Here is a 26,161-nt window from a genome sequence, read left to right as displayed (position 1 = left end):
AACACATGGCAAAGAGCTGGATGAACTGATTCACAATGTGCACAGATACCAACTCATTCACTTGGAACCATAAGTCTAGACGATTTAAAGTTAACAATTAAAAACAGGTAAGAAGATCATTAATTAAAAAGGTAGAGGAAACAGCACTCTGGCCTCAGAATCAGCCCTTAAGGCACACGGATCTGGCTGAAAAGCCCATGAGAGTATTACAGGCATGGAAAGCCAAAACACTCTGGCCAAAAAAAAAAAAAAAAAAAAAAAAAAAAAAAAAAAAAAAAAAAAAAAAAAACAAAACCTACATGAAAGATCTCTGAGAGTGAGATCCCAGTGAAAAGAACAGGTCATCAAAGAAGGAGGTACCTTTCTCTGAAGGGAGGAGAGAACCTCCACTTTGACTACGACCTTGTCTAAATATGATCAGAGTTGGAGAACTCAAAAGGCTTCCATAGCCTTGGCGACTCATGACAAGAGCCTAGGGTGAGTACTGATGCCATTAACAAGAGTGTCCATTTGTTAAGTCAACAACAGGAGTCACTGTGCACTTACCCCTCATGTGGGATCTCTGTCCTTAATGTGCTGTACATTGTGATTTAATGCTATAACTAGTACTCAAACAGTATTTTCACTTTGTGTTTCTATGGGGGTGCAAACGGTTGAAATCTTTACTTAATATATGCTAAACTGATCTTCTGGATATAAAGAGAATTGAAAATGTATCTTGATGTGAATGGAAGCGGGGAGAGAGAGGGAAAGGGGTGGTTTGGGGGTGGGAGGGAAGTTATGGGGGGAAGCCATTGTAATCATAAGCTGTACTTTGGAAATTCATATTCATTAAATAAAAGTTTAAAAAAAGGGTAGAGGAATATTGTTTAGAATGTTTCCTGTAAAAAGTGAGAGAAAATAGACAGCCTGAGAAATCCATGTTTGATACAGAACAGAATTCCTTTCACTTGTCACATGGAAACCATACCAATGCTAAATGCTTGTTAAATGGGGAGAACCTCAGGGAGGTGGGTAACTGGATAAATTGTGTGGAGGGGTATACATGGTGAAAGAATTGGTCCCCTTTTCTGAATATGCCCGTTCATTCTTAATCATGAAGCCAATGTTCCCAGCAGCGTTCTGTAGACTTGAGATTGATATTAGATACAGCAATGAAGAGACTGGGTGGGGAGCACAGAGTCATCAATGATAGACATCAGCCCTTGACTTCTTTCCAACTCATATGTGGAATTATGCAACTAGATATTTTGTTGATCCTAGCATCGACTCTTTCTAAACTTGCCAAACACACCAAGAAGTCCCCTGGAGTAACACTTAACACTTTGTACACAGTCCAATCATTCAGTAGTCCCCAGTGCTTTGTTGGACCATGATGAAATCATACAAGGAAGAGAGGAAAGAGAGTCCAAAACATGTTTTTCCAACATGTTTTCCCCAATAATGGAGGGTGACAGGTGCAGGGCCCCAGGGCTGGGTGATCCCTTGAGTTACTGTGTGGGACACAGTGAAGCAATGAAAAGGCTGAGCTGCAAGTGCTGTGCTGATCACATGGACACCAAGGGCAATGTCTCACTGCATGGACTTCCTTAGAAATAACTCCCTGTAGTTGCTAGTTGTGCCCCTTTCTGACTCACTAGACTTGAAGACAGCGATACTGGGATTCGGCAGTGCCCTGCACAGAGAGCGATTCTCTGCAGGGGATTGAGCCTGCTGACACCTGCCAGCTCCTTGTTCCCTAACCTCAGCTGATGTTCTGGGCTTCATCTCTGCATTGTGAAAACACTGGCAAGATGTTGTCTGTGAGCCTTCTGTGCCTACTCCTGCATACTATACACACTTTACAGGGCATGACTCACAGGGAATGCCATCATTACCTTAAGCCAAGTATCAACCAAGACGGAGACCTGATCTTGGGTGGCTTTTTCCCTCTCTACTATCCAGAAACAGAAACTGAAAAGGTCCAGATATCTTTTTTACATCGTCCCCAGTATAAAACTGTTGTTTCGTGGTAAGTTCAAGATTGTGCATATGTGTTAAGTCTGGTTATTCTTGAATGTGAGTGTATGTTACTATGTCTGTGTTTAATACTTTCTGAGAATGCTGGAAGGTATGCAGAAAGTGGCATAAATGCCAATAAAGAAAGGCATAGGTTCCCTCCACTCTTGTTCCTTCCACACATTCCTGTTCATTTTTCCATTTGTTTCTTAGTCTTTCAGGGACAGAGCAGTGACATCAATAGAAATGTGCCCACTCCATGTAGCCCTGGACATCTTGGGATGAGTCAAAATGTGGGGACTCCAGATCCCATCCCACCTGCATGCATGGAGTGGGCACAGATGTCCTGAGACACTGAGACCCTGGTCTGGGGTCAGCGTTAGGATTAAGAGGTCATTCTGGGTGTCAGTGCTGACAAGAGCATTGTTGAAATGCACTTGATAGTGAATCAATGTGTGTCTGAGATGTGCCACCATAAACAGACTGTGACAGACTGTGTCTCACCACATGTCAATAACTTAGCCCCAACAGACTGCAGGCATTAAGTCTCTGAAAGTCACAAGGAGAAAGGGGTTTGTCTTCCCCAGTTCTTTCGCTTGGATCCTGATGGTTCTCCAGGAATCACACAGAAAATTCTGGGCTTGACGTACCTGTGCAGCATGTGTTTTAGTAACTTTTAACATGGATGTCTGAAGAGGATTAGAAACAAACATCCTGTCTCTGCACCCTTGTTGATGGTGACAGTGGAGTGTGTTTCTGACTCACTGCAGAGAACCACATGCTCATGTGTTCAGAAGAGGGTGAGGCAGAGAGCTGTTGGTTTAAATGGTGTGTGTCTGGCTTTTCCATGCTTTTTGGAATTTAAAGCTTATCCACTCAGCAGATTGCCATGCAGTGTGGGCAACTGATAATGGGCCTGGCAACCTCTGAGGCACAGTGTTACCATGTAATCTCTCATCTCAGGGACACTGGGAGACAGTGAGGACCTGTCTTGTTCATGATCTCAGGGTGAGGTCAGCCCACGCCAAAAAGAGGAAGACAGGCTTTGCCCTGCCTTCTGTTCCCCAGGTAGAAAAGTGTCTGGTCACCCTTGTTTGTGCAGACATGCCAGCCTTCATGTGCTTGTCACACTCTAAAATAAAATTATGTATGCTTTAGTCTCCTTTAGTTAATATGGGCCAGATGATTAATTCTTTGTGGACTTTGGCTTCAAGCTCCAGCTTCAATACAATGACTGAACTCCCTTAAAGCTGATGGAAGATGTGTTGTTATTTGCCTAAAAGGAGTTATTTTATGTGCAGATCCCACACTTGTTTACCCAGTGTTTGGCCTTTAATTTGGCATTCATTTTGCGTGACTGTATGTAATACTCTAATGATCAATTTCATTTAATAAACTGTATATTTCTCTGAGAAGATTGGGGTACATCATTGAATAATGAGATAAAGTCTTTTATCAAGATTTTTAAAAGAGTTACCAACTCATTGCTGATAAACCTGTTAATGTTCATCACCCACTCACAAATCCCCATAGTCCTTTTCAGTGTCTCTACATTTTTCATTCTTTCTCTCCTAGTCCATACCACCCATCTGTCTTGTGTGTCTGAGGATCAGTCTGTTATAGCCCCTCCATGTGAACTGATTCATACCCCTTGTGGTCTTTTGTGACTAACATCTTGCAGTGCACCATGTTTTCCTATTTTATCCATGTTGTGGCTTGCAACAATATTTAGTATACTTTTCTCAAAATATCTTAATATCTAGGTCTGCTTTGGTGTCAGACACTCCTGTTTACTTAAAATAATAACTCTGCATGCCAGGTTCTGTACTTAACAACTCACAACTTTGCATTCAGGAAAAAAAAAAGAATTAAGCTAGTCAACTTTCAGCTGATAGCACATGCTGTAAATAACCCAGGGTGAATGCAGTATGCCCTTCACAATGAAAAATTCTATTACTAAGACTAAATGTGTAAAAGAAAAAAAGTTTATTCAATGGTTTGAATTTATTATTCAAATAAATAAATTTAAGCTATGGACACATGACAGTAGCATGATTTCTGTGCCAGGTTGACTTCATTTTTAACAAGTAAGTCCTCGACATATCTGAAAATCTCCTTGGATTAAGTGTGTCTAGAATACAGACTTTTACCTGGAGGACAAAATTAAATTTTAAACTCCACATATAAGAACAACATGCACAACACTGTCTGACCCAATAAATACTGTTCAGCTAAAAATAAAGCACTGTCAATTAGAAACTTTTTGAATGTGTTTATAATATTGAGGATAAGGATAAATGACAAGCTCTTAATTAAGCCCAAAACAGAAACATAATATCCAATGCAAAGTAACTAAAGGAATGATTGGATGAATATATTGAGTCCCAGGTAACTTATTAACATGTATGACTTTTCTTAGCTTTCAAATTATGGAAGCAATGTAATAAGTTATAAAAGTTCAAAAGAATTCCAAGGGAAGAAGATAAAAGAAATCCATAGTGAGGAAATAGACCATCTACTCTCTCATAAAATGTGAGAGTTCCTAAATTCTCAGAAATCCTATTTTCACTTAAGATATATGTTGTGATTATAGAGTAAATTGAGATTATGTTATATCAAAGATTAAATGAAACAAGAGAAAGGAAGGAGGGATAATTGAGGGAGGGACATATGGTTATCCTCTTAGAATATCTATGAAATATATGAAATCTTTGTATTAATAACAATTTTAAGAACATATATAGAAAACAGGAGGCAACATGCAAGTGTAAAATATGAAATGACAAATGTGAATTCAATAGAGAAAAAAATAAATGGAAACTAAGCAATCATCAGCAATTATCTGACAGATTTCAGGAGTCAAATGTTTACATTCAAGGAAAACAAAATGTTAAATCTGATTTGAGCAAAGCAAAATATTAGAGTAGAAAATTAAAGTGAGGACTAGGGAAAAACAGCTCAGGTGGCCCTGAGAATGTTCTAAAATTTTGGACAACAGATGAGTCAGGTGGTATTCAGGCTACTCCAGAAATTACTGAAAACAGAAATGCTTGCTCCTGGGTGTTGTCCTTAGGTTGAACACATCAAAGATTCCCTAGAGGGTTCATGAAGGTGAGAGTGATCATAGACATGGTTTGCTTCAGAGGAGTCCAAGGACCTTGCCAGGATCTTCTAGAGCCCTTGGAACCTCCCTCACACCTCCTCCATGTGCAAGAGCTGTGGCACAACTGAGTGGAAGCCTGAGTCTAACCATTGCTGCTTCAGGGCATGGCTGTGTTGTTGCTCTGAATTCCATGCTCTGAACCTTCTCCCTGATGCTGCCCCTCTTTTTAGGTGGCTGTGGAAGAGCTACCAATACGTGCTGGCCTTCCGCTTTGCCATCCAGGAGATCAATAAGGACCCCCAGCTACTCCCCAACCTGACCCTGGGTTTCAAATTCTTCAATGCCTTTGCCAGTGAACAGTATACCTTATTGAGTTTAGTGTATTGGTTGGCTGGGATGAATCTGGCTTTTCCTAACTACAGCTGCCATAAACAAGGAAGACATGTTGCCATCATTGCTGGAACCACATCAGCATTGTCCATTGAATTTGGAACACTTTTGGAGCTCTACAAAACCCCACAGGTAAATGAGTTGTGAATTTGGAGAACAATAGTTGAATCTCCTCCAACACCATTCTCTCACCTCTGAAAAATGGAAATGGGGCAGCCGAGTGTGCATATTCCACCATGGTATAGGAGAGATCCCATGGATTTTTCAGGGACATGAGATTATTAACAAGGGAAGGATAAGGAATAAAGGCAAATAGCAGGGTATGTTGACCATATTTCTTTTTTTTTAACAGGCAGAGTGGACAGTGAGAGAGAGAGAGAGAGAGAGAGAGAGAGAGAAAGGTCTTCCTTTGCCATTGGTTCACCCTCCAAAGGCTGCTGCAGCCAGTGCACTTTGGCTGGCGCACCACACTGATCTGATGGCAGGAGCCAGGTGCTTATCCTGGTCTCCCATGGGGTGCAGGGCCCAAGCACTTGGGCCATCCTCCACTGCACTCCCTGGCCACAGCAGAGAGCTAGCCTGGAAGAGGGGCAACTGGGACAGAATCCAGTGCCCCAACCGGGACTAGAACCCAGTGTGCTGGTGCTGCAAGGTGGAGGTTTAGCCTAGTGAGCCACGGCGCCGGCTGACCATATTCTTAATATTCCTGTCTAGGGCCTGTGTAACCATCTCCCACCTGCTGGAAGCATTGACTATCTAATAGTCTCACCTCTATGCCTCATAAAAAATGTCCACAGCACACAGACATGCCCCATCCTAGGACAGCACTGTCTCAGGTGGCACCCAGAGATCTAGGACTAATGGATATGGGGATCTACCTCTTGGTTCTCTTTGGGAAAACACTGAGTGTAACAGTGAAAAATTATTTTTAAAAAGACTTCCATATTTGTTTATCTAAATGGCAAAGCAATGGAGAAAGAAGGAAAGGCACATACACATACACACAGAGGTGGGGTGGATCTCCTATTCCACAGGGTCACTCCCCAAACTCCCACAACAGCTAGATCTGAGCCAGCCAGCAGCTAGCAGCCAGCAGCCAGCAGCCACTATCTCCTTCCAGTTATACCACATGGTAGAAAGGGGCCTAGTACTTGTGTAACACATTGCTGAATCCTCAGGCACATTGGCAGGCAAGTAGATTGGAAGCATATTAGCCAGGACTTGAACTGACAATTTAAAATTGGATGCTGGTATCATCATTGATAGGCTAACACACAGTGCCACAAGGCTGGCTCCACCATGGAGTGTTGAGACTCATATCCAGTTATACTGGAGCTCAACCAATCATGTTTTCAATCCTAATTAGTCACAAGCACACAGATTGATTTTTTTCACATTCTCAGTGGCCATGCCATATACAAGTCTACATATCAAACATGTGGACATTGAATCCAATCTTCAGGAGACAGTGAAGCAGCCAGTCAGACAAGGGGCTCCAATATAACCAGCTCTGCTGGTTTGCTCACCAAATGTCTCCATGATGTTGGGCTGAGTCTGCCAGAGCAGATGTGTAGAACCAGGAAGTCATTCCACATGAATTCCATGACCCAATGACTTGAGACATTATCACTTCCTCCCTAGGTCTGCACCAGTATCTAAAAAATACTTCCCCAGCCAACCCGGGAAGAACCAGCAGCAAACCCGGGGAGGGCCGAGCAGACAAAAGAACAGTGCAGGGTCGTGTGTCGTTCCTCCACGAAGAGGGGGAGCAACATAATGGTGCCGTGACTCGGATATGAAGCCTAGGCAGGGTTTAGTGTCGTTCCTCCATGAAGAGGGGGAGCAACATAATGGTGCCGTGACTCGGATAGGAAACCTAGGCAGGGTCTAGTGTCGCTCCTCCATGAAGAGGGGGAGTGACACTTATCTAGGGGGAAAAGAAGAATCTGTTTGAAAAAGGAATGAGAAATGTTATAATTTGAACATGTAATATATGTGAACCATCATCTAGTAGCATATAATGCTTTGTGTTTTCCCTAATAAAAAGTTTATTATCAAAACAAACAAACAAACAAAAATACTTCCCCAGGGACACACTACACAAGAAAATGTGCCTGCCAAAAATAGGCCACATGGTGAGCAGAAGCTTCTGTTTTGGAAAAATTATTTTGCCCCAAATCAAAGAGGGTTGGTAATTGTATTCTTGGAGACAATGCAGGATTCCTGTGGTAATCCGTGTACACCAAATACCAAGAGATCAACACAGTAGAGATTTCTGTCTAAAGTTATCTACCATGGAGAAGGTGGCTCTGCTCCACTAGTCACCCTGGGCAAGGATGTGGGAAAGACCACTGGCTGGGTGAAGCAGCATCCAAAGTTTCTTATTCCTCAGTCCCCACTGCAGGACATGAAGAGCATACAGAAACTGACAGATTTTCTTTAAAGCTAAGGATGAGGAGTCACATTTATTAACCTAAAGTAATGTGCATGTGAAGCATGGTCTTCTCTGTGGTCAATATAGCAAGATTTTTCATCTCACTGCACTTTTTCTTTTCACACAATAGTAACCTACTTAAAGCTCACCTTGGGGAGATTTTTTTTCACTCACTTCCAAGTGAGATAAGACAAATCTCACAAAAATGTGATCATGTTTTTCTTTGCTTTCAGCTCACCTATGGCCCTTTTGATCCCATGCTAAATGATAAGGACCAGTTTCCCTCACTCTATCAGATGGCCACCAGTGACAGCTCTTTGGGCCATGGAATGATCTCCTTGTTGCTGCATTTTGGCTGGATGTGGGTGGCTCTCTTTGTGTCTGATGACATGAAGGGAGAGCAGTTCCTTCAGTACTTTGAAGCACAGATGCTCAAGAAAAGTGTCTGTGTGGCCTTTACAGTGAAGCACCCTGTCACAAAGAAGTTGTATGGGGATAGTGATCTCACTTTCATGAGTAGCATCAGAGCTTCATCTGCAAATGTGCATATACTCTATGGTGAAGTAAGGAGCCTCATCAATGTGGACTTTGCAGGAGGATACTTTTTAACCATGGGGAAGGTGTGGATCTTGACATCAAAGTGGGATCTTGTTATGTCTGAGACAAACCACATGTTGCACTCTCTACATGGAGGCTTCTCATTTTCACCCCACAAGGAAGAAATCCCTGGCCTCAAACATTTTGTCAAGATGGCAAACCCTTCCCACTACCCAGAAGACTTTTACTTTAGTAAATTATGGCTTTTCCATCTGGACTGCTCACTTGCAGGGTCATTTTGTGGATGTATTGGAACCTGCTCACGAAATACTTCCTTAGAGTTTCTTCCAGGACATATTGACCTGTTGACCATATCTGACTCCAGCTATTTAGTCTACAATGCTGTCTACACAGTGGCTCATGTCCTCCATAAAATGTGTTTGGAGAAAGTAGAAATGGGATCTCCAGGAGAAGCAGCCCAGCCCATGATTCTTCCCTGGCAGGTAAACCTCCCTTAGAACAGAACAAGCACTGGCCACTTGATGGAATCTAGAGATGTTTTATTGAGGTACAGCATCATGACCCTGCTTTTCATCTCAAGTTCAGAGAGATTAGGTACAAAAGAATATGGGCTCTTTCTTTTGGTTAGTGGTATATCTGTGATTGTTGGCTTTGGCTGGAAATTTCGGTCACTGTAGATTTTGAATGTTTACTTTCTAATCAGAAATCATATTAGAAAAGTTTCTAATGCTGGCTGAAATACTGTAAAGTATACAATGAAACACATGAGTAAACAACAGATAAAAAGTTGTCATTCCCTAATATTCTTTGGAATTTATATAAAGCCAAAAAAGACATATTGACCAATTATTTTTCATTTCTATTCATTTTTCATTAGTAAAATTTAACAATTTTGGCATCCTGCTACATGTACATCACATGTAGATATTTATATATATTCATATATACAGCTTTTTCTTGGAATAGGACTATTAATTTAAAAAGGTGAGGGATTAATGACAATGTTCCTAATAAAGGGAAATTAGGGTATATATCATATACATGGTATGCTTCATGGAAACAACATGCTAGGATATCATCACAGTGTTTGTACTCTGTATATTAAGTTGAACAAATCAGAAAAACATCTGATGTTTCTTTCCTGGGCCTGCAGTATCTCACTCAGCATAGTGATCTTCAATTCCATGTATTTTGTTGCAAATATTGATCAAATCTATAATTGATTAATTATATATAATATAAATTAATTATATACATTATGTAATTATATAATATAGTACACAATTAATTATTATATCAATAATTAACTATTATATAATTGATTTTAGATCAATAATTAATTATTGATTAATAAATTGATCTATAATTCTGTATAATCTGTGGCCTCAGCCCTTAATGAGATAAGATACTTTTTGTGAAAATAGACATGGATTTCACATAATATCCTAAACATGATAGGAAATGGATGGGAAATAAAGCATGTTAGACCAATTGTCCTTACAAACTCTGCAGCAATCAGGGAGCATGGACTGTAGTCCCATTTCTTACACATGAGACTACTGAGGATGCACGTAAGCACAGGATATGCCCTCTGGATTACAAATGAATCTGTCTGGGTTTTAACCCTAGCTTACATAATCCATTCCCTATATATAGAATGTATTTAGGAACTTCTGTTTGTGTATGCAAAGGACAAATACATTCATAAATTTGCAGAATAAATTAAATAAGTGTGATATGTAGAAAAGGTAAAATGTATATGCAAAAATTAACATGAGAAAGTTTACTTCATAAATTAATTATATTTTACTCATAAGAAGCATATTTTATAATCCACATGATTAGAGTCAAACCTTGGTAAAGAAAATGAATTTTTCAAGAAGGCTTCCATAGATATAATTTTGAATTATTTGTGAATTTTGTCCTCTACATTACTTAAAAATTAAGTGAAAACTGTTTAAAAAATAAGAACTTAGTTGTATCCCATAGCAGGTGTGTTGTGATCTAGAAGGTCCAAGGTTAACACATACTATATAAAACATAATAAGCTTTCAAAGATTTGAAATTTTGCCTTTAGTCATACCATACTTCCTGATATGTCAAAGATAGTCACAGTCATCACAATAAGTGACCCAAAACCAAAGAAAGGAAGAACACCATGTTGTACCACATTCAACCTGTGTTAAGGTATACCTTATAAGGTATAAGACATATTGCTGATATATGTAATGTACATAATGTACATATTTATAAATATGGACCTCTGAGGTGTTACCAGTTGTCTTGAGTCTCTTGATGGAAAATATCTTATGAAACAATCATGCATAAATCTCTAATTTTTCCCCAACCAAAATACACTAATCATCAACTATATTTTGAACCTTATGAAGAACTTATGTAGATGCACACTTGTGATATATCACAACACCTATCAAGTTATTTCAGTAGCCATCTATGTGGTTCCAAACTAGTAACAGTAGAGTTAGATTCCACAAAGCCCCAACCAATCTTTCATGACCAAGGCTGCAATACAGCCTATGCTCCAGTCAACCTCTGGACCAAAAACTATAGTTTTCTGATTGGGGACAATCACTCTTTGATGTTTTGTTGAGGGAGCAGAGGAGTACCTGAACCCAGGAGATGTTTAACCATCCAAAGAAAACTAATGTTCTACCAAATGGAAAATCTGAATGCAGAAGACAAGAAAGAGGGCTTGTTTAGAGCATCTGACTTCCAACAACTAATTTGGATGTGCTCTGTATTTCAATTATATCTGTCCTCCAGCTCCATCCATTTCTTAGGAAAATCCAATTTACAAACAGCGCTGGAGATGATGTATCCTTCCATGAAACAAGAAACCACATGGTGCATTACTATATCCAGAACGTTGTGAATTTTCCTAGTGGTCTTCGTTTGCTTATTAAAATTGGAGAGTTTTCCTCCAAGAATCCACATGAACAAAGCTTACTTATCAATGAAGAGATGATAGAATGGCCTGTTGCATTCAAAGTGGTATGATTCTCTTTTGACAAGGAATACCCATAGAGAGATCCGTGAGTAGTCTTGTGAGGAGATTAAGTGTGAAATGATCAGGTTCCTTTGTAATCCTTGGGAATCAGGGTCAGTGAAACAGGAGTGGTAATAGTTGAAATACTGAAATGGATGTCTAGGTATTGACCACAGGTACAGGAGGAGGGGATATAGTTGTGACTTTCAATTGAAGACCAAGGTGTTATGTAGTGAGGAGGGCTCTACTGACATCCTTCACGGTGGCTGATAATAAACCAAACCATGATCATGCTTCTCTTTTTCCTTCAGACTCCTCGATCTGTGTGTAGCCAGAGCTGTGGTCCTGGATTCAGGAAAATGTCACAGGAAGGAAGACCTATCTGCTGCTATACTTGTGTTTTGTGTCCCGAGAGAGAAATTGCCAATCAGACAGGTAGAAAATTTCCAATCCATAATTTATGGTCCTAATTAATTCTCCACAAAAGGGAAACCAAAGAGTTTCAGTAGGACCCAGTGAATTTTTAGTGCATCATTTTTTCTATGCACATATGTACTTGTTAATTCAATATATCAATTTATGATCACTACAGCTATTTCTTTATGTTTAAGCTGTTGTCTGGTGGTGCTCATTCTAGAAAGTCAACTTTAGCACTGATGCTAAAAGACATCACAACACATTAGATGAGTCATCATCTGAGATTTGCAGGTGGAACCTGCTATATTGCAGCTGAGAAATTCAGGAAGTATAATAATCAAGACTTTCTATTGGTGCCTGTAGATCATGAAACCAATTCATCTTTACAAACACATGATAAGCACAGAGCAAGCACTTGTATGTCATCGTGGAAATACCATATTCCTTCCTGCACTTTCATTAATCTTGTGCATGGTATTAAGGATGTCTAATTAGTACCACAGTTACATTTAGATTTCTAGAATTTATTAAAGGAAAGATTCAAGGTGAAGTATGAATATCACATCCTGCTATAATATATAGTTTGGCATACTCATTAACTCATTAAAAATGTTTGAACAAGACAAACATAAAAAGAATTACCTATCAAACAAAATGTACCGAGAATGTAAAAACTATGCAAGGTCTCATTGAGAAATAATTTCTTTTTTTCAAAATATTAGAAATAGACCTAGTAATGATTTGATTACCTCCAAAAGAGCATCTCAATTCCCATTGTGTTAGCAGTAGCAACCATCTGGCTTTATTCATTTCCTAGAGGAAATAAATAGTTTTGGACATGGAGAAGATAACAGAACAGAGTTAACCTATGCTTTTTTTTTTAACAAAAATTCAATAACAAGTAAAAAGAATTAAAAAAAAAACTAATTCTGGAAACATGTTGTAAAACAATACTTGCTTGTATGTGCAAATACTGTATAAAGTATCTGAGATTGAAGACAGAGCCTCTGGAGACCCCAAGAGGAGGAATGAGTACTTCAAGATAAGAAATCCAGAAAGATTTACTCTAAATTACATTGGGATCTTGTATGATTGAAGAAGTATCATCTACAAAACCTAAATCAAAATCTTATGACAAGTATAGCCAGACCCCAATATCATCATCTGTATTTTTTATGATTTATTTATTTGAAAATCAAATTGACACAGAGAAAAGGAGAGGCAGAGAGAGAGAGAGAGAGTCTTCCATCTGTCGGTTCACTCTCCATTTGGCCCCTATAGCCAGGGTGGCACTGATCCAAAGCCAGGATCCAAGAGCTTCTTCTGGGTCTCTCATGTGGATGCAGGGGCCCAACCAAGGACTTGGGCCACTCTCTATTGCTTCCCCAGGCCATAACCAAGTGCTGGATTGGAAGTGGAGCAGCCAGGACTTGAACCGGGGCCCATATGGGATGCTGGCATTGCAGGAGGCAGCTTTACCTGCTATGCCACAGCGCTGGAGGCCATCTTCTGTATTTAACTAAAACAGAGATATGTCCATTCATTGACTTGTCTCTATGACTTATTTCTTGCCGTACTGGCACTGAAATGTTATTTCAAGAGAGACAACATGGTGTCCAAAGCTGACGTTTTTCCCCACGATCCACAAGAACAATGGGGTAACAAGCCATGATTTCATGAAAATGAGTGAAAAGTTCAAAAAATACAAAATAAAAAATTACTCAGAGTTTCTACGATTATTTTAAAATTTAATATGTATAAGTGAAATGGACACTTTGTTTTGGTTATTGTTTATAGCCTTTGCCTCCATTCCCACTGAACTATAGTCTTATTAATTTTTACTTGTTGAATTCTTGATTTAGTGGAGTTTTAAGCCTTTGACTATAATGTAAATTAAAAATATGCTATTTCAAAAAATAAAAAGGAAGAAATGAAGGAAGGAATTAAGAAAAAGAAGAAAAGAAGAAAGGAAAAGAGAAAAAAGAAAGGAAAGGAGGGAGGGACAGAGGAAGGTAGAGGTGAGGTGGAGAAAAGGAAGTATCTTAAAATGGTACCAATGAATGGAATGTTAGCTCTTTTGCTTTTATTAATATCATACTAACATGAGAATTGGTGAGAATTATGTTATAGTAATTATCATGCAATTGTTGTGACCCTGAGAATGTAATATATTCATAAATTCATTTTGAAATTAATTTATACTATGTACTAACTTGAAAAATATCTAATTTCTCAATCAATAACTTGATAAATTATCAATTGCACTCAAATTTCTTTATTTATAAAAAAACACCTCTGTTCAAATCCAAATGTTGCTTACTTGATAAAATGCACCTCAAGATTACATTAAAATTGAAACAAGGTTCCCAAGGAAATAAAAATATAAAATGAGAAAAGACTTTTTCTGCAGATATCAAGTAGTATGCAGTCAGGAAATGCTAGCAATTGGAGTATTGATGATGGTAAGTTTATCTTGCGAGGTTTGGGTTATTTATTTCTGTGTCTGAAGCATGGAGATACAGGATGTGACATGAGACTGACTTAGGAGATAGTACAGACAAAGGCTGGAAAGCATCCATGCTCGTGGGAACAGCACTGTGTCACAGGATGAGTTAACCGAGCCCCCATCTCCTGAAGGTGTTGTTTGAATGAGTTTATTCCAATCTGCCGATGCGCATGCTCCCTGGTCAGCAATGCAGAAATCTGATTGGGTGTGCCCTGGTATACATCACAAGCTCCCACTGGCATTGCAGAGTTGACCATTTTTGACAATAGGAAAAAATTCAAAATTTCTGCAAAGTAAAAATTCAGTATTTCTCCTTCATCAGATGCAAAGCAGTGCATGCAGTGTTCAGACGATGAGTACCCAAACCAGGAAAGAAGTCGCTGCCTCCCTAAACTGGTGACCTTCTTAGCCTTTGAAGAATCCCTGGGGATGGCTCTGGCCTGCATGGCTCTGTGCTTCTCTGTCCTCACAGCTGTGGTCCTCTGGGTCTTTGTGAAGCACCGAGACACTCCCATTGTCAGGGCCAATAACAGGACCCTCAGCTACATCCTGATTATCACCCTCCTCCTGTGCTTCCTCTGCTCCTTACTCTTCGTTGGCCGTCCCAACACAGCCACCTGCCTCCTGCAACAAATAGCATTTGGCCTTGTCCATCACTGTGATTCTGGCCTTCAAGGTTACAAAACCTGGAAGAACAATGAGGAGATTGCTGGTATCAGGCGTATATAACTCTGTTATTCCCATCTGCTCCTTGATCCATCACTGTGATTCTGGCCAAGACCATCACTGTGATTCTGGCCTTCAAGGTTACAAAACCTGGAAGAACAATGAGGAGATTGCTGGTATCAGGCGTATATAACTCTGTTATTCCCATCTGCTCCTTGATCCAACTGGCTCTCTGTGGCATCTGGTTGGGAACCTATCCTCCTTTTATTGAGTTAGATACACACTCTGAGCATGGCCACATCATCCTGGTGTGCAACAAGGGCTCGGCCACTGCCTTCTACTGTGTCCTGGGCTACCTGGGCTCCTTGGCCTTGGCCAGCTTCACTGTAGCTTTCCTAGCCAGGAATCTGCCTGACACCTTCAATGAAGCCAAGTTCCTGACATTCAGCATGCTGGTGTTCTGCAGCATCTGGGTGACCTTCCTGCCTGTCTACCACAGCACCAAGGGGAAGGTCATGGTGGCCATGGAGGTCTTCTCCATCTTGGCCTCCAGTGCAGGGCTCCTAGGCTGCATCTTTTTTCCCAAGTGCTATGTTATTCTTATTAGATCTGAGAAGAACACTTTGAAAGGCTTAAAGAAAAAAGCAAGTTCTAAAGGATTCTAATTTTTTTCCACTTGTTTTATTATCATATATTTAGAGTTTAGTACCAAGAATCCACTCTGAAATAGCATTCCAGAAATATGGGGGAACTAAAATTGATTTTTCCTTTAAAAACTTATTGTATTGGACATTATCCTAGCATTCTGAGTGCATGGCATAAATTTCTACCTTTGGCTTTGGCTCCTGACATGGACGTCTGACTCCTGGGGACCCTGGAAGGAAGGGTTGAATCTTCATGTTAACTTGGTCCTGGCCACCTATGTGAAAAACTGGGGTCTGACTGCCTGTTGTTGGTTGTAGCCTCAGTCCAGGACAGGCATGGGGTTGTGTTTCTCTCCCTCTCAGAGTTAGTAATGGATTTTAGAGAAAAATTTTATATTGAGTAAAAATAAATTATGATGTAAATTTTCATCCAGGCTACAACGACAATGTTATTTTATATTAAAAGGCTATCCCTGAAATGGTGGAGACTGAATTAATTTATATTTTTTATCAATGTACAGACAATGTAATTGTTCATATTTGCTAAGACATCTAATTATACAAGCTTTATGTTCTGTTTGCCCTGGCTATTGAGTGCTTGACATCTCTTTGTTGACATTGTCATTTAAGTGAGATTCCTTTTCCAGACACGGGAGGTGCTTGGTCATACAGTGTTCCTCTGTAGAGATATTGTGTTGCCCAAAATATCTTAATAAATTCTCATTGTTGAGCTATTTTGAAATGATGTCTTTATCAAACATATATGGAATATTCATTTAAACATGGCACCGAATCATTAACTGTATGTTCTTTCATCAATATATTGGTTTTTGTTTTTGTCTTTGTTTTAAGTTTTATTTTTTCACTTGCACATGCGACACAATGCTGTTTTTATTAATGTGAAATTCTCATAGCTAAGAAGAACCAATTTTAAACTGGATAAGTCAAAAGCATTTAAGTACATGCATATTCATATTGAACATTCAGATTGTGCATGGTATGTTCACACATTCGTGCAATAGTCTTCTCTAAGTGGATTGAAGACATTTTCATCACCCTATAAAAATTTCTTTATGCAATAAGAAGTCAGTTTCAAACTCATATCATGCAAGCAATCATCTTCTTTAGTTTCTCTGAGCTTACCTTTTCTGAATAATTCTGATCAATATGTAGCATAGGAGTCTGGCTTCAAACCCATCCACATTGCAGCAGGCATCATTTATTTCTTTTTCAAACTGTATAACTTTCCATCTTACAGATTTTTATCATTCTGTTTTACAATTTTATTGATTCATTTTATTGCTCAACCTAGTAATATTTTATTTGTTATTTTGAGATAGTATAGTTTTAGTTTGCATTTGACTCAAAGGCTTAATGCTGCACTAAATAAAGTGTTCAACAAATACCAAGAAAGAAGACCATAGTTCTGCAGGAATATAGGCAGGGGATATAAATGATAATCCAATGAAAAATGTTCAACTTCTCTTATATATAGCAAATTTTAAAATAACTTTTGAACATTCATGCTATGGTAGTGTGCAGTGGAAGGTTTCTGGCACATAACAAACCTTCCCAGGCAGACGAATCAATTAATTCACAAGCTTTTATTGGGATTCCGCTCCTGGGCAAGGTTTCCCAGCCCCAACAGAGCGTCAGAGGTTGGAAGGGCTCCTTTTATAGATATAGGGCATAGAGGTTAAAGGTTGAGGCAGGTCTGATCCTCGTGGGTTGACCTTTAGGCAACCGGTGGACCTTCACAAGGACTTTTCTTTCCCAGAAGTGTGGGTAGGGTCTCTCCATTCCCAGAAGTATAGGCCTTCTCTCCTTGTGGATCCCAAAGCTACCATGTAGTTCTTAATAATTTATTCCACAAAGATTTAAAACTAAGTATGGCAAAATATTGTATTTTCAGCCAAAATGATACACACAGACAGTTTACTTTCCTTTAATTTATTTTTATTTCATAGCCAAAATGAATTTTTTTCTTTTATTTCCCCAGAACACTTTTATTTAAGGTATCTAAACTTCAAACATTTCATAAATACAACCTTAGGAACATTGTGAATCTCCACATCCTTCTTCCTCCTTCCTCTCCAATTTCCATTCCTACTTTACACTGAGATCTATTTTCTTTTTTTTTAACTTTTATTTAATGAATATGAATTTCCAAAGTACAGCTTATGGATTACAATGGCTTCCCCCCCATAATGTCCCTCCCACCTGCAACCCTCCCCTCTCCTGCTCCCTCTCCCATTCCATTCACATCAAGATTCATTTTCAATTATCTTTATATAGAGAAGGTCAGTTTAGCATATATTAAGTAAAGATTTCAACCGTTTGCATCCACATAGAAACACAAAGTGAAATATACTGTTTGAGTACTCGTTATAGCATTAAATCACAATGTACAGCACATTAAGGACAGAGATTCTACATGAGGAGTAAGAGCACAGTGACTCCTGTTGTTGACTCAACAAATTGACACTCTTGTTTATGGCATCAGTAATCACCCTAGGCTCCTGTTATGTGTTGCCAAGGTTATGCAAGCCTTTGAGTTCACTGATTCTGATCATATTTAGACAAGTTCATAGTCAAAGTGGAAGTTCTCTCCTCCCTTCAGAGAAAGGTACCTCCTTCTTTGATGACCTGTTCTTTCCACTAGGATCTCACTCGTGGAGATCTTTCATTTAGGTCAATTTTTTTTTTTTGCCAGAGTGTCTTTGTTTTCCATGCCTGAAATACTATCATGGGCTTTTCAGCCAGATCCAAATGCTTTAAGGGCTGATTCTGAGGCCAGAGTGCTATTTAGCACATCTGCCATTCATGAGTCTGCTGTGTATCCCCCTTCCCATGTTGGATGGTTCTCTCACTTTTTTATTCTATCGGTTAGTATTTTCAGACACTAGTCTTGTTTATGTGATCCCTTTGACTCTTAGTCCTATCATTATGATCAATTGTGAACAGAAATTTATCTCTTGGACTAGTGAGATGGCATTGGTACATGCCACCTTGATGTGATTGAATTGGAATCCCCCGGCATGTTTCTAACTCTACTGTTTGGGGCAAGTCAGCTTGAGCATGTCCCAAATTGTACATCTCTTTCCTCTCTTATTCCCTTTCCTATATTTTAACAGGGATCACTTTTCAGTTAAGTTTCAACACTTAAGACTAACTGTGTATCAATTACAGAATTAAACCAATAGTATTAAATAGAACAAACAAAAATAATACTAGGAGGGATAAAGTATTAAGTTGTTTATCAACAGTCAGAGCAAGGACTGATCAAGTCACCATTTCTCATAGTGTCCACTTTACTTCAACAGGTTTCCTTTTTGGTGCTCGGATAGTTGTCACCGATCAGGGAGAACATATGATATTTGTCTCTTTGGGACTGGCTTATTTCATTCAGCATGTTTGCCAGATTCATCCATTTTGTTGCAAATGACGAGATTTCATTGTTTTTCGCTGCTGTATAATATTCTGCAGAGTACATATCCCATAATTTTTTTATCCAGTCTACTGTTGATGGGCATTTAGGTTGATTCCAGGTCTTAGCTATTGTGAATTGAGCTACAATAAACATTAAGGTGCAGACAGCTTTTTTATTAGCCAATTTAATTTCCTTTGGGTAAATTCCAAGGAGTGGGTTGGCTGAGTTGAATGGTAGGGTTATATTCAGGTTTCTGAGGAATCTCCAGACTGACTTCCATAGTGGCTTTACCTGTTTACATTCCCACCAACAGTGGATTAGTGTCTCTTTTTCCCCACATCCTCACCAGCATCTGTTGTTGGTAGATTTCTGAATGTGAGCCATTCTAACTGGGGTGAGGTGAAACCTCATTGTGGTTTTGATTTGCATTTCCCTGATTGCTAGTGATCTTGAACACTTTTTTAGGTGCCTGTTGGCCCTTTGGATTTCCTCTTTTGAAAAATGTCTGTTGAGGTCCTTGGGCCATCTCTTAAGTGGGTTGTTGGTTTTGTTTCTGTGGAGTTTCTTGATCTCTTTGTAGATTCTGGTTATTAATCCTTTATCTGTAGCATAGCTTGCAAATATTTTTTTCCATTCTGTCCATTGCCTCTTCACTCTCCTGACTGTTTCTTTTGCAGTACAGAAACTTCTCAATTTGATGCAATCCCAAATGTTAATTTTGGCTTTGACTGTCTACACCTCTAGGGACTTTTCCAGAAACTCTTTGCCTGTGCCAATATCTTGCAGGGCTTCTCCAGTGTTCTCTAATAATTTGATGGTGTCAAGTCATAGATTTAGGTCTTTAATCCATGCTGAGTGGATTTTTGTGTAAGGTGTAAGGTAGGGGTCTTGCTTCATGCTTCTGCACATGGAAATCCAATTTTCCCAGCACCATTTATTGAATAGACTGTCCTTATTGCAGGGATTGGTTTTAGATCCTTGATCAAATGTAAGTTGGCTGTAGATGTTTGGGTTGATTTCTGGTGTTTCAATTCTGTTCCATTGGTCTATCCATCTGTTTCTGTACCAGTACCATGCTCTTTTGATTACAACTGCCCTGTAGTATGTCTGAAATCTGGTATTGTGATGCCTGCGGCTTTGTTTTTGTTGTACAAAACTGCTTTAGTTATTTGAAGTCTCCTGCATCTCCATATGAATTTCAGCATCATTTTTTCTAGATCTGAGAAGAATGTCTTTGGTATCCTGATTGGAATTGCATTGAATCTATAAATTGCTTTTGGGAGAATGGACATTTTGACGATACTGAATCTTCCAACCCATGATCATGGAAGATTTTTCCATTTTTTCTTTCTTTAAGGTTTTGTAATTATCATCGTAGAGATCTTTAACATCCTTAGTTAAGTTTATTTGAAGGTATTTGATAGTTTTTGTAGTTATTGTGAATGAGATTGCTCTTAGCAGTTCTTTCTCAGCCATGGCATTGCCTGTATATACAAAGGCTGTTGATTTTTTTGCATTGATTTTATATCCTGCTTCTTTGCCAAACTCTTCTATGCATTTCAAGAGTCTCTAGTACAGTTCTTTGGATCCTCTAAGTAAAGAATCATATCGTCTGCAAAGAGGGATAGTTTGACTTCTTCCTTCTTAATTTGTATTCCTTTAATTTCTTTTTCTTGTCTGATGGCTCTGGCTAAAACTTCCAGAACTATGTTAAATAGTAGTGGTGAGAGTGGGCATCCCTGTCTGGTGCCAGATCTCAGTGGCAATGCTTCCAACTTTTCCCCATTCAATAGGATGCTGGCCATGGGTTTTTCATAAATTGCTTTGATTATATTGAGGAATGTTCCTTCTATACCCAATTTGCTTAGAATTTTCCTCATGAAAGGGTGTTGAATTTTATCGAATGCTTTCTGTGCATCTATTGAGATGATCATATGGTTTTTCTTTTGCAGTCTGTTAATGTGGTGAATCACATTGATTTGCGAATGTTGAACCATCCCTGCATACCAGGGATGAATCCCACCTGGTCTGGATGGATAATCTTTCTGATGTGTTGTTATATTCTATTGGCAAGAATTTTATTGAGGATTTTTGCGTCTATGTCCATCAGGGATATTGGTCTATAATTCTCTTTCAATGCTGCATCTTTCTCTGGCTTAGAGATTAAGGTGATGCTGGCTTCATAGAAAGAATTTGGGAGGATTCCCTCTTTTTCGATTGTTCTGAATAGTTTGAGAAGAATTGGAGTTAGTTCTTCTTTAAATGTCTGGTAGAATTCAGCAGTGAATCCATCTGGTCCTGGGCTTTTCTTTGTTGGGAGGGCCTTTATTACTGTTTCAATTTCTGTTTCAGTTATGGGTCTATTTAGGTTTTCTATGTCTTCCTGGTTCAATTTAGGTAGATTGCATGTGTCCAGGAATCTATCCATTTCTGATAGATTTTCTTGTTTGCTGGCATACAAGTCCTTGTAGTAATTTCTGATGATTCTTTTTATTTCTGTGGTGTCCGTTGTTACATTTCCTTTTTCATCTCTGATTTTATTCATTTGGGTCTTTTCTCTTCTTTTTTTTAGTTAGTTGGGCCAATGGGTTTTCAGTTTTCCTTATTTTTTCAACAAACCAGCTTCTCGCTTGGCTGATTTTTTGTAGTATTTTTTTTGGATTCAATCCTGTTAATTTCTTCTCTGATTTTAGTTATTTCTCTTCTCCTACTAGATTTGGGTCTGGTTTGTTGCAGATTTTCTAGGTCCTTGAGATGCAGTGAAAGCTCATTTATTTGGTGCCTTTCCAATTTCTTGATATAGGCACCTATTGCTATAAACTTGCCTCTCAACACTGCTTTTGCCATATCCCATAAGTTTTGATATGTTGTGTTGTTATCCTCATTTACTTCCAGAAAGTTTTTGATTTCTCTTTTGATTTCTTGAATGACCCAGTGTTCATTCAGGAGCATGTTGTTCAGTCTCCATGTGTCTGCATACTCTCTAGGGTTTCCTGAGTTGCTAATTTCCAGCTTCATTCCGCTGTGGTCTGAGAAGCTGCATGGTATAATTCTAATGCTTTTGAATTTGCTGAGACTTGCTTTATGGCCTAGTATGTGATCAATCCTAGAGAAGGTTCCATGCACTGCTGAGAAGAATGTGAAGGCTTTAGATGTAGGATTGAAAGTTCTGTAGATATCTGTTAGATCCATTTGGGCAATAGTGTCAATTAAATCTGCTGTTTCCTTGTTGATCTTCTGTCCTGTTGATCTATTTCTTTTTTTTTTATCTGTACCCCCATATTTATTGCCACTCAATTCACAATAGCTAAGATATAGAATCAATCCAGATGTCTATCAGTTGAAGACTGAATAAATTACGGTATATTACACCATGGAATACTACACAGCAATTAAAAAAAAGGGAATCCTGTCATTTGCAACAAAATGAATTCAACTGGAAACCATTACACTTAGTGAAATAAGCCAGTCCCAAGAAGGCAAATACCATATGTTCTCCCTAATCTGTGGTAACTAATATAATAGAGTACCTAAAAGGTAATCTATAGAGCTGAATTTGGCACTTTGAGATGTGATGACTTTGAACAGCCCTTGTCTCAACAATTGAGGAACAGACTTCTTTTGCATACTATTCGTTGAACTCTTTAACTTAATGTAAGGTTAATCATAGGTGTATAGGGCTGGCGCTGTGGCTCATTTGGTTAATCCTCTGCCTACAGTGCCGGCATCCTATATGGGCACCGGGTTCTAGTCCTGGTTGCTCCTCTTCCAGTCCAGCTCTCTGCTGGGGCCCTGGAGGGCAGTGGAAAATGGCCCAAGTGCCCGGGCCCAGCACCCACATGGGAGACCAGGAGGAAGTGCCTGGCTTCGGATCAGTGCAGCACCAGCCATGGTGGCCATTTGGGGAGTGAACCAACAGAAGGAAGACTTCTCTCTGTGTGTGTGTGTGTGTCTCTCTCTCACTGTCTAACTCTATCTGTCAAATAAAAACTTTTTAAAAATTAGGTGCATAAAGATAATTAAAAATAGTTCTTAGTGAAAAATAATAATGGGAATAGAAGAGGGAGGAGGAAGAAGGATAACAGGAAGAAGGTGGGAGGGAGGGTGGGGTGGGAAGAATGAATCACTATGATCCTTAATTTGTATATATGAAATGCATGAAGTTTCTATACCTTAAATAAAAAGTTTCTAATTTAAAAAAAGACTAGCTTCTTTAATTTAGCATAATCATTTTGAGCTTCACCCATGCTGTGGCATGTATCAAGTATCTAGGTTGTTATTGCTGAATAGAATTCCGCTGCACAAATATGCCATTTGATTTATTCATCTACCTGGAATAGACCTTAAATTGCTTTCAGATTTTATTATTATGAATAATATTATCAAAAACACATCTCCAGCTGGCGCCATGGCTCACTAGGCCAATCCTTCTCCTGCGGCGCTGGTACTCAGGGTTCTAGTCCTGGTTGGAGCACCAAATTCTGTTCCGGTTGCTCCTCTTCCAGTCCAGCTCTCTGCTGTGCTCCAGGAAGGCAGTGGAAGATGCCCCAAGTGCTTGGGCCCTGCACCCGCATGGGAGACCGGGAGGAAGCACCTGGCTCCTGGCTTTGGATCAGTGCAGTGCCAGCCATAGCAGCCATTTGGGGGGTGAACCAATGGAAGGAAGACCTTTCTCTCTGTCTCTCCCACTGTCCAACTCTGACTGCCAGAAAAAAAAATCTCCCCAGTTCTTATGTGAACCTATGTTTTTATTTCTGTTGGACAGATTTCTTCTATGCTTTTTAAGATTGTCTTACAGTATACTGAGTTGAAAGAAATATTTAGATATTATTAATATAATATCTTTTAGGTATATGATTTGCAAATATTTTCACCTAGTGTGTAACTTTCTTTTTTAACTTTTATTTAATGAATATAAATTTCCAAAGTACGGCTTATGGATTACAATGGCTTCCCCCATACCGTCCCTCCCACCCACAACACTCCCCTTTCCCACTCCCTCTCCCCTTCCATTCACATCAAGATTCATTTTCAATTCTCTTAATATACAGAAGATCAGTTTAGTATACATTAAGTAAAGATTTCAACAGTTTGCTCCCACACAGAAACATAAAGTGAAAAATAATAGATGATTTTTTAAATGATAATGAAATCAGATCAGAACTATTGTTATGTTTAATCCCAGTGAGAGTCAAGTTGGGAACTGATAATTTCTTTTTTTTTTTTACAGAAGATCAGTTTAGTATACATTAAGTAAAGATTTCAACAGTTTGCACCCCCATAGAAACACAAAGTGAAATATACTGTTTGAGTACTCGTTATAGCATTAAATCACAATGTACAGCACATTAAGGACAGAGATCCTACATGAGGAGTAAGAGCACAGTGACTCCTGTTGTTGACTTTACAAATTGACACACCTGTTTATGGCATCACTAATCTCCCTATGCTCCATTCATGAGATTCCAAGGCTACGGAAGCCTTTTGAGTTCTCCGACTCTTACTTATTTAGACAAGGTCATAGTCAAAGTGGAGTTTCTCTCCTCCCTTTAGAGAAAGGTACCTCCTTCTTTGAAGACCTGTTCTTTCCACTGGGATCTCACTCACAGAGATCTTTCATTTAGGTTTCTGTTTTTTTTTTTTTTTTTTCTCCAGAGTGTATTTGCTTTCCATGCCTGAAATACTCTCATGGGCTTTTCAGCCAGATCTGAATGCCTTTAGGGCTGATTCTGAGGCCAGAGTGCTGTTTAGGACATCTGCCATTCTATGAGTCTGCTGAGTATCTCACTTCCCATGTTGGATCACTCTCCCCTTTATTTATTCTATCGGTTAGTATTAGCAGGTACTAGACTTGTTTATGTGCTCCCTTTGACTCTTAGTCCTTTCATTATGATCAATTGTGAACTGAAATTGATCACTTGAACTAGTGAGATGGCATTGGTACATGCCACCTTGATGGGATTGAATTGGAATCCCCTGGTATGTTTCTAACTCTACCATTTGGGGCAAGTCAGCCTGAGCATGTCCCAAATTGTACATCTCTTCCCTCTCTTATTCCCACTCTTATGTTTAACAGGGATCACATTTGAGTTAAATTTCAACACTTAAGAATAACTGTGTATTAATTACAGAATTAAACCAGTCATATTAAGTAGAACAGACAAAAAGCTACTAAGAGGGATAATGTATTAAGTTGTTCATTTACAGTCAGGGCTATGCTGATGAAGTCACCATTTCCCATAGTGTCCATTTCACTTCAGGAGGTTTCCTTTTTGGTGTTCCATCAGTTGTCACCGATCAGGGAGAACTTATGGTATTTGTTCCTTTGGGACTGGCTTATTTCACTCAGCCTGATGTGCTGCTTTTGCTGTATCCCATAAGTTTGATATGCTGTGTTGTTATCCTCTTTTACTTCCAGAAAGTTTTTGATTTATTTTTGATTTCTTGAATGACCTAGTGTTCATTCAGGAGCATGTTGTTCAGTCTCCATGTGTTTGCTTACTTTCTAGGGTTTCCTGAGTTGCTAATTTCCAGCTTCATTCCGCTGTGGTCTGAGAAGCTGTATGGTATGATTCTAATTCTTTTAAATTTACTGAGACTTGCTTTATGGCCTAGTATGTGATCAGTCCTAGAGAACGTTCCATGCACTGCTGAGAAGAATGTGAAGTCTTTAGATGTAGGATTGAAAGTTCTGTAGATATCTGTTAGATCCATTTGGGCAATAGTGTCGATTAAATCTGCTGTTTCCTTGTTGATCTTCTGTCCGGATGATCTGTTTATTTCTGAGAGTGGAGTTGAAGTCCCCCAGTACTATTGTATTGGAGTCTAAGTCTCCCTTTAAGTCCCTTAACATATCTTTTAAATAAACCGGTGCCCTGTAATTAGGTGCATATACATTTATAATAGTTACATCTTCCTGTTGAATTGAACCCTTAATCATTATATAGTGTTCCTCTTTGTCTCTCTTAACAGTTTTTGTGTTAAAGTTTATTTTGTCTGATATTAATA

At 39.0% G+C, this 26,161-nt stretch overlaps 1 protein-coding gene across 1 annotated transcript in view; it reads left to right on the top strand.

The window, feature by feature from the left end:
• Nucleotides 1-26,161, top strand: part of LOC149121483 (vomeronasal type-2 receptor 116-like) — a 99,594-nt gene that overhangs the window by 42,654 nt on the left and 30,779 nt on the right. The window contains exons 2-4 of the mRNA XM_089315530.1: nt 8,159-8,545; nt 11,268-11,495; nt 11,802-11,925. Of these exons, the coding sequence (XP_089171656.1) occupies nt 8,159-8,545; nt 11,268-11,495; nt 11,802-11,925 (739 nt within the window). The remainder of the gene's footprint in view (nt 1-8,158; nt 8,546-11,267; nt 11,496-11,801; nt 11,926-26,161) is intronic.

Source organism: Oryctolagus cuniculus, chromosome 16 (assembly GCF_051225735.1).
Source record: "Oryctolagus cuniculus isolate XC-2025 breed Fujian yellow rabbit chromosome 16, ASM5122573v1, whole genome shotgun sequence".
Lineage (NCBI taxonomy): Eukaryota > Metazoa > Chordata > Mammalia > Lagomorpha > Leporidae > Oryctolagus > Oryctolagus cuniculus.
The sequence above is the reverse complement of the archived record's forward strand: the minus strand, read 5'-3'. Positions and strand labels throughout refer to the sequence as shown.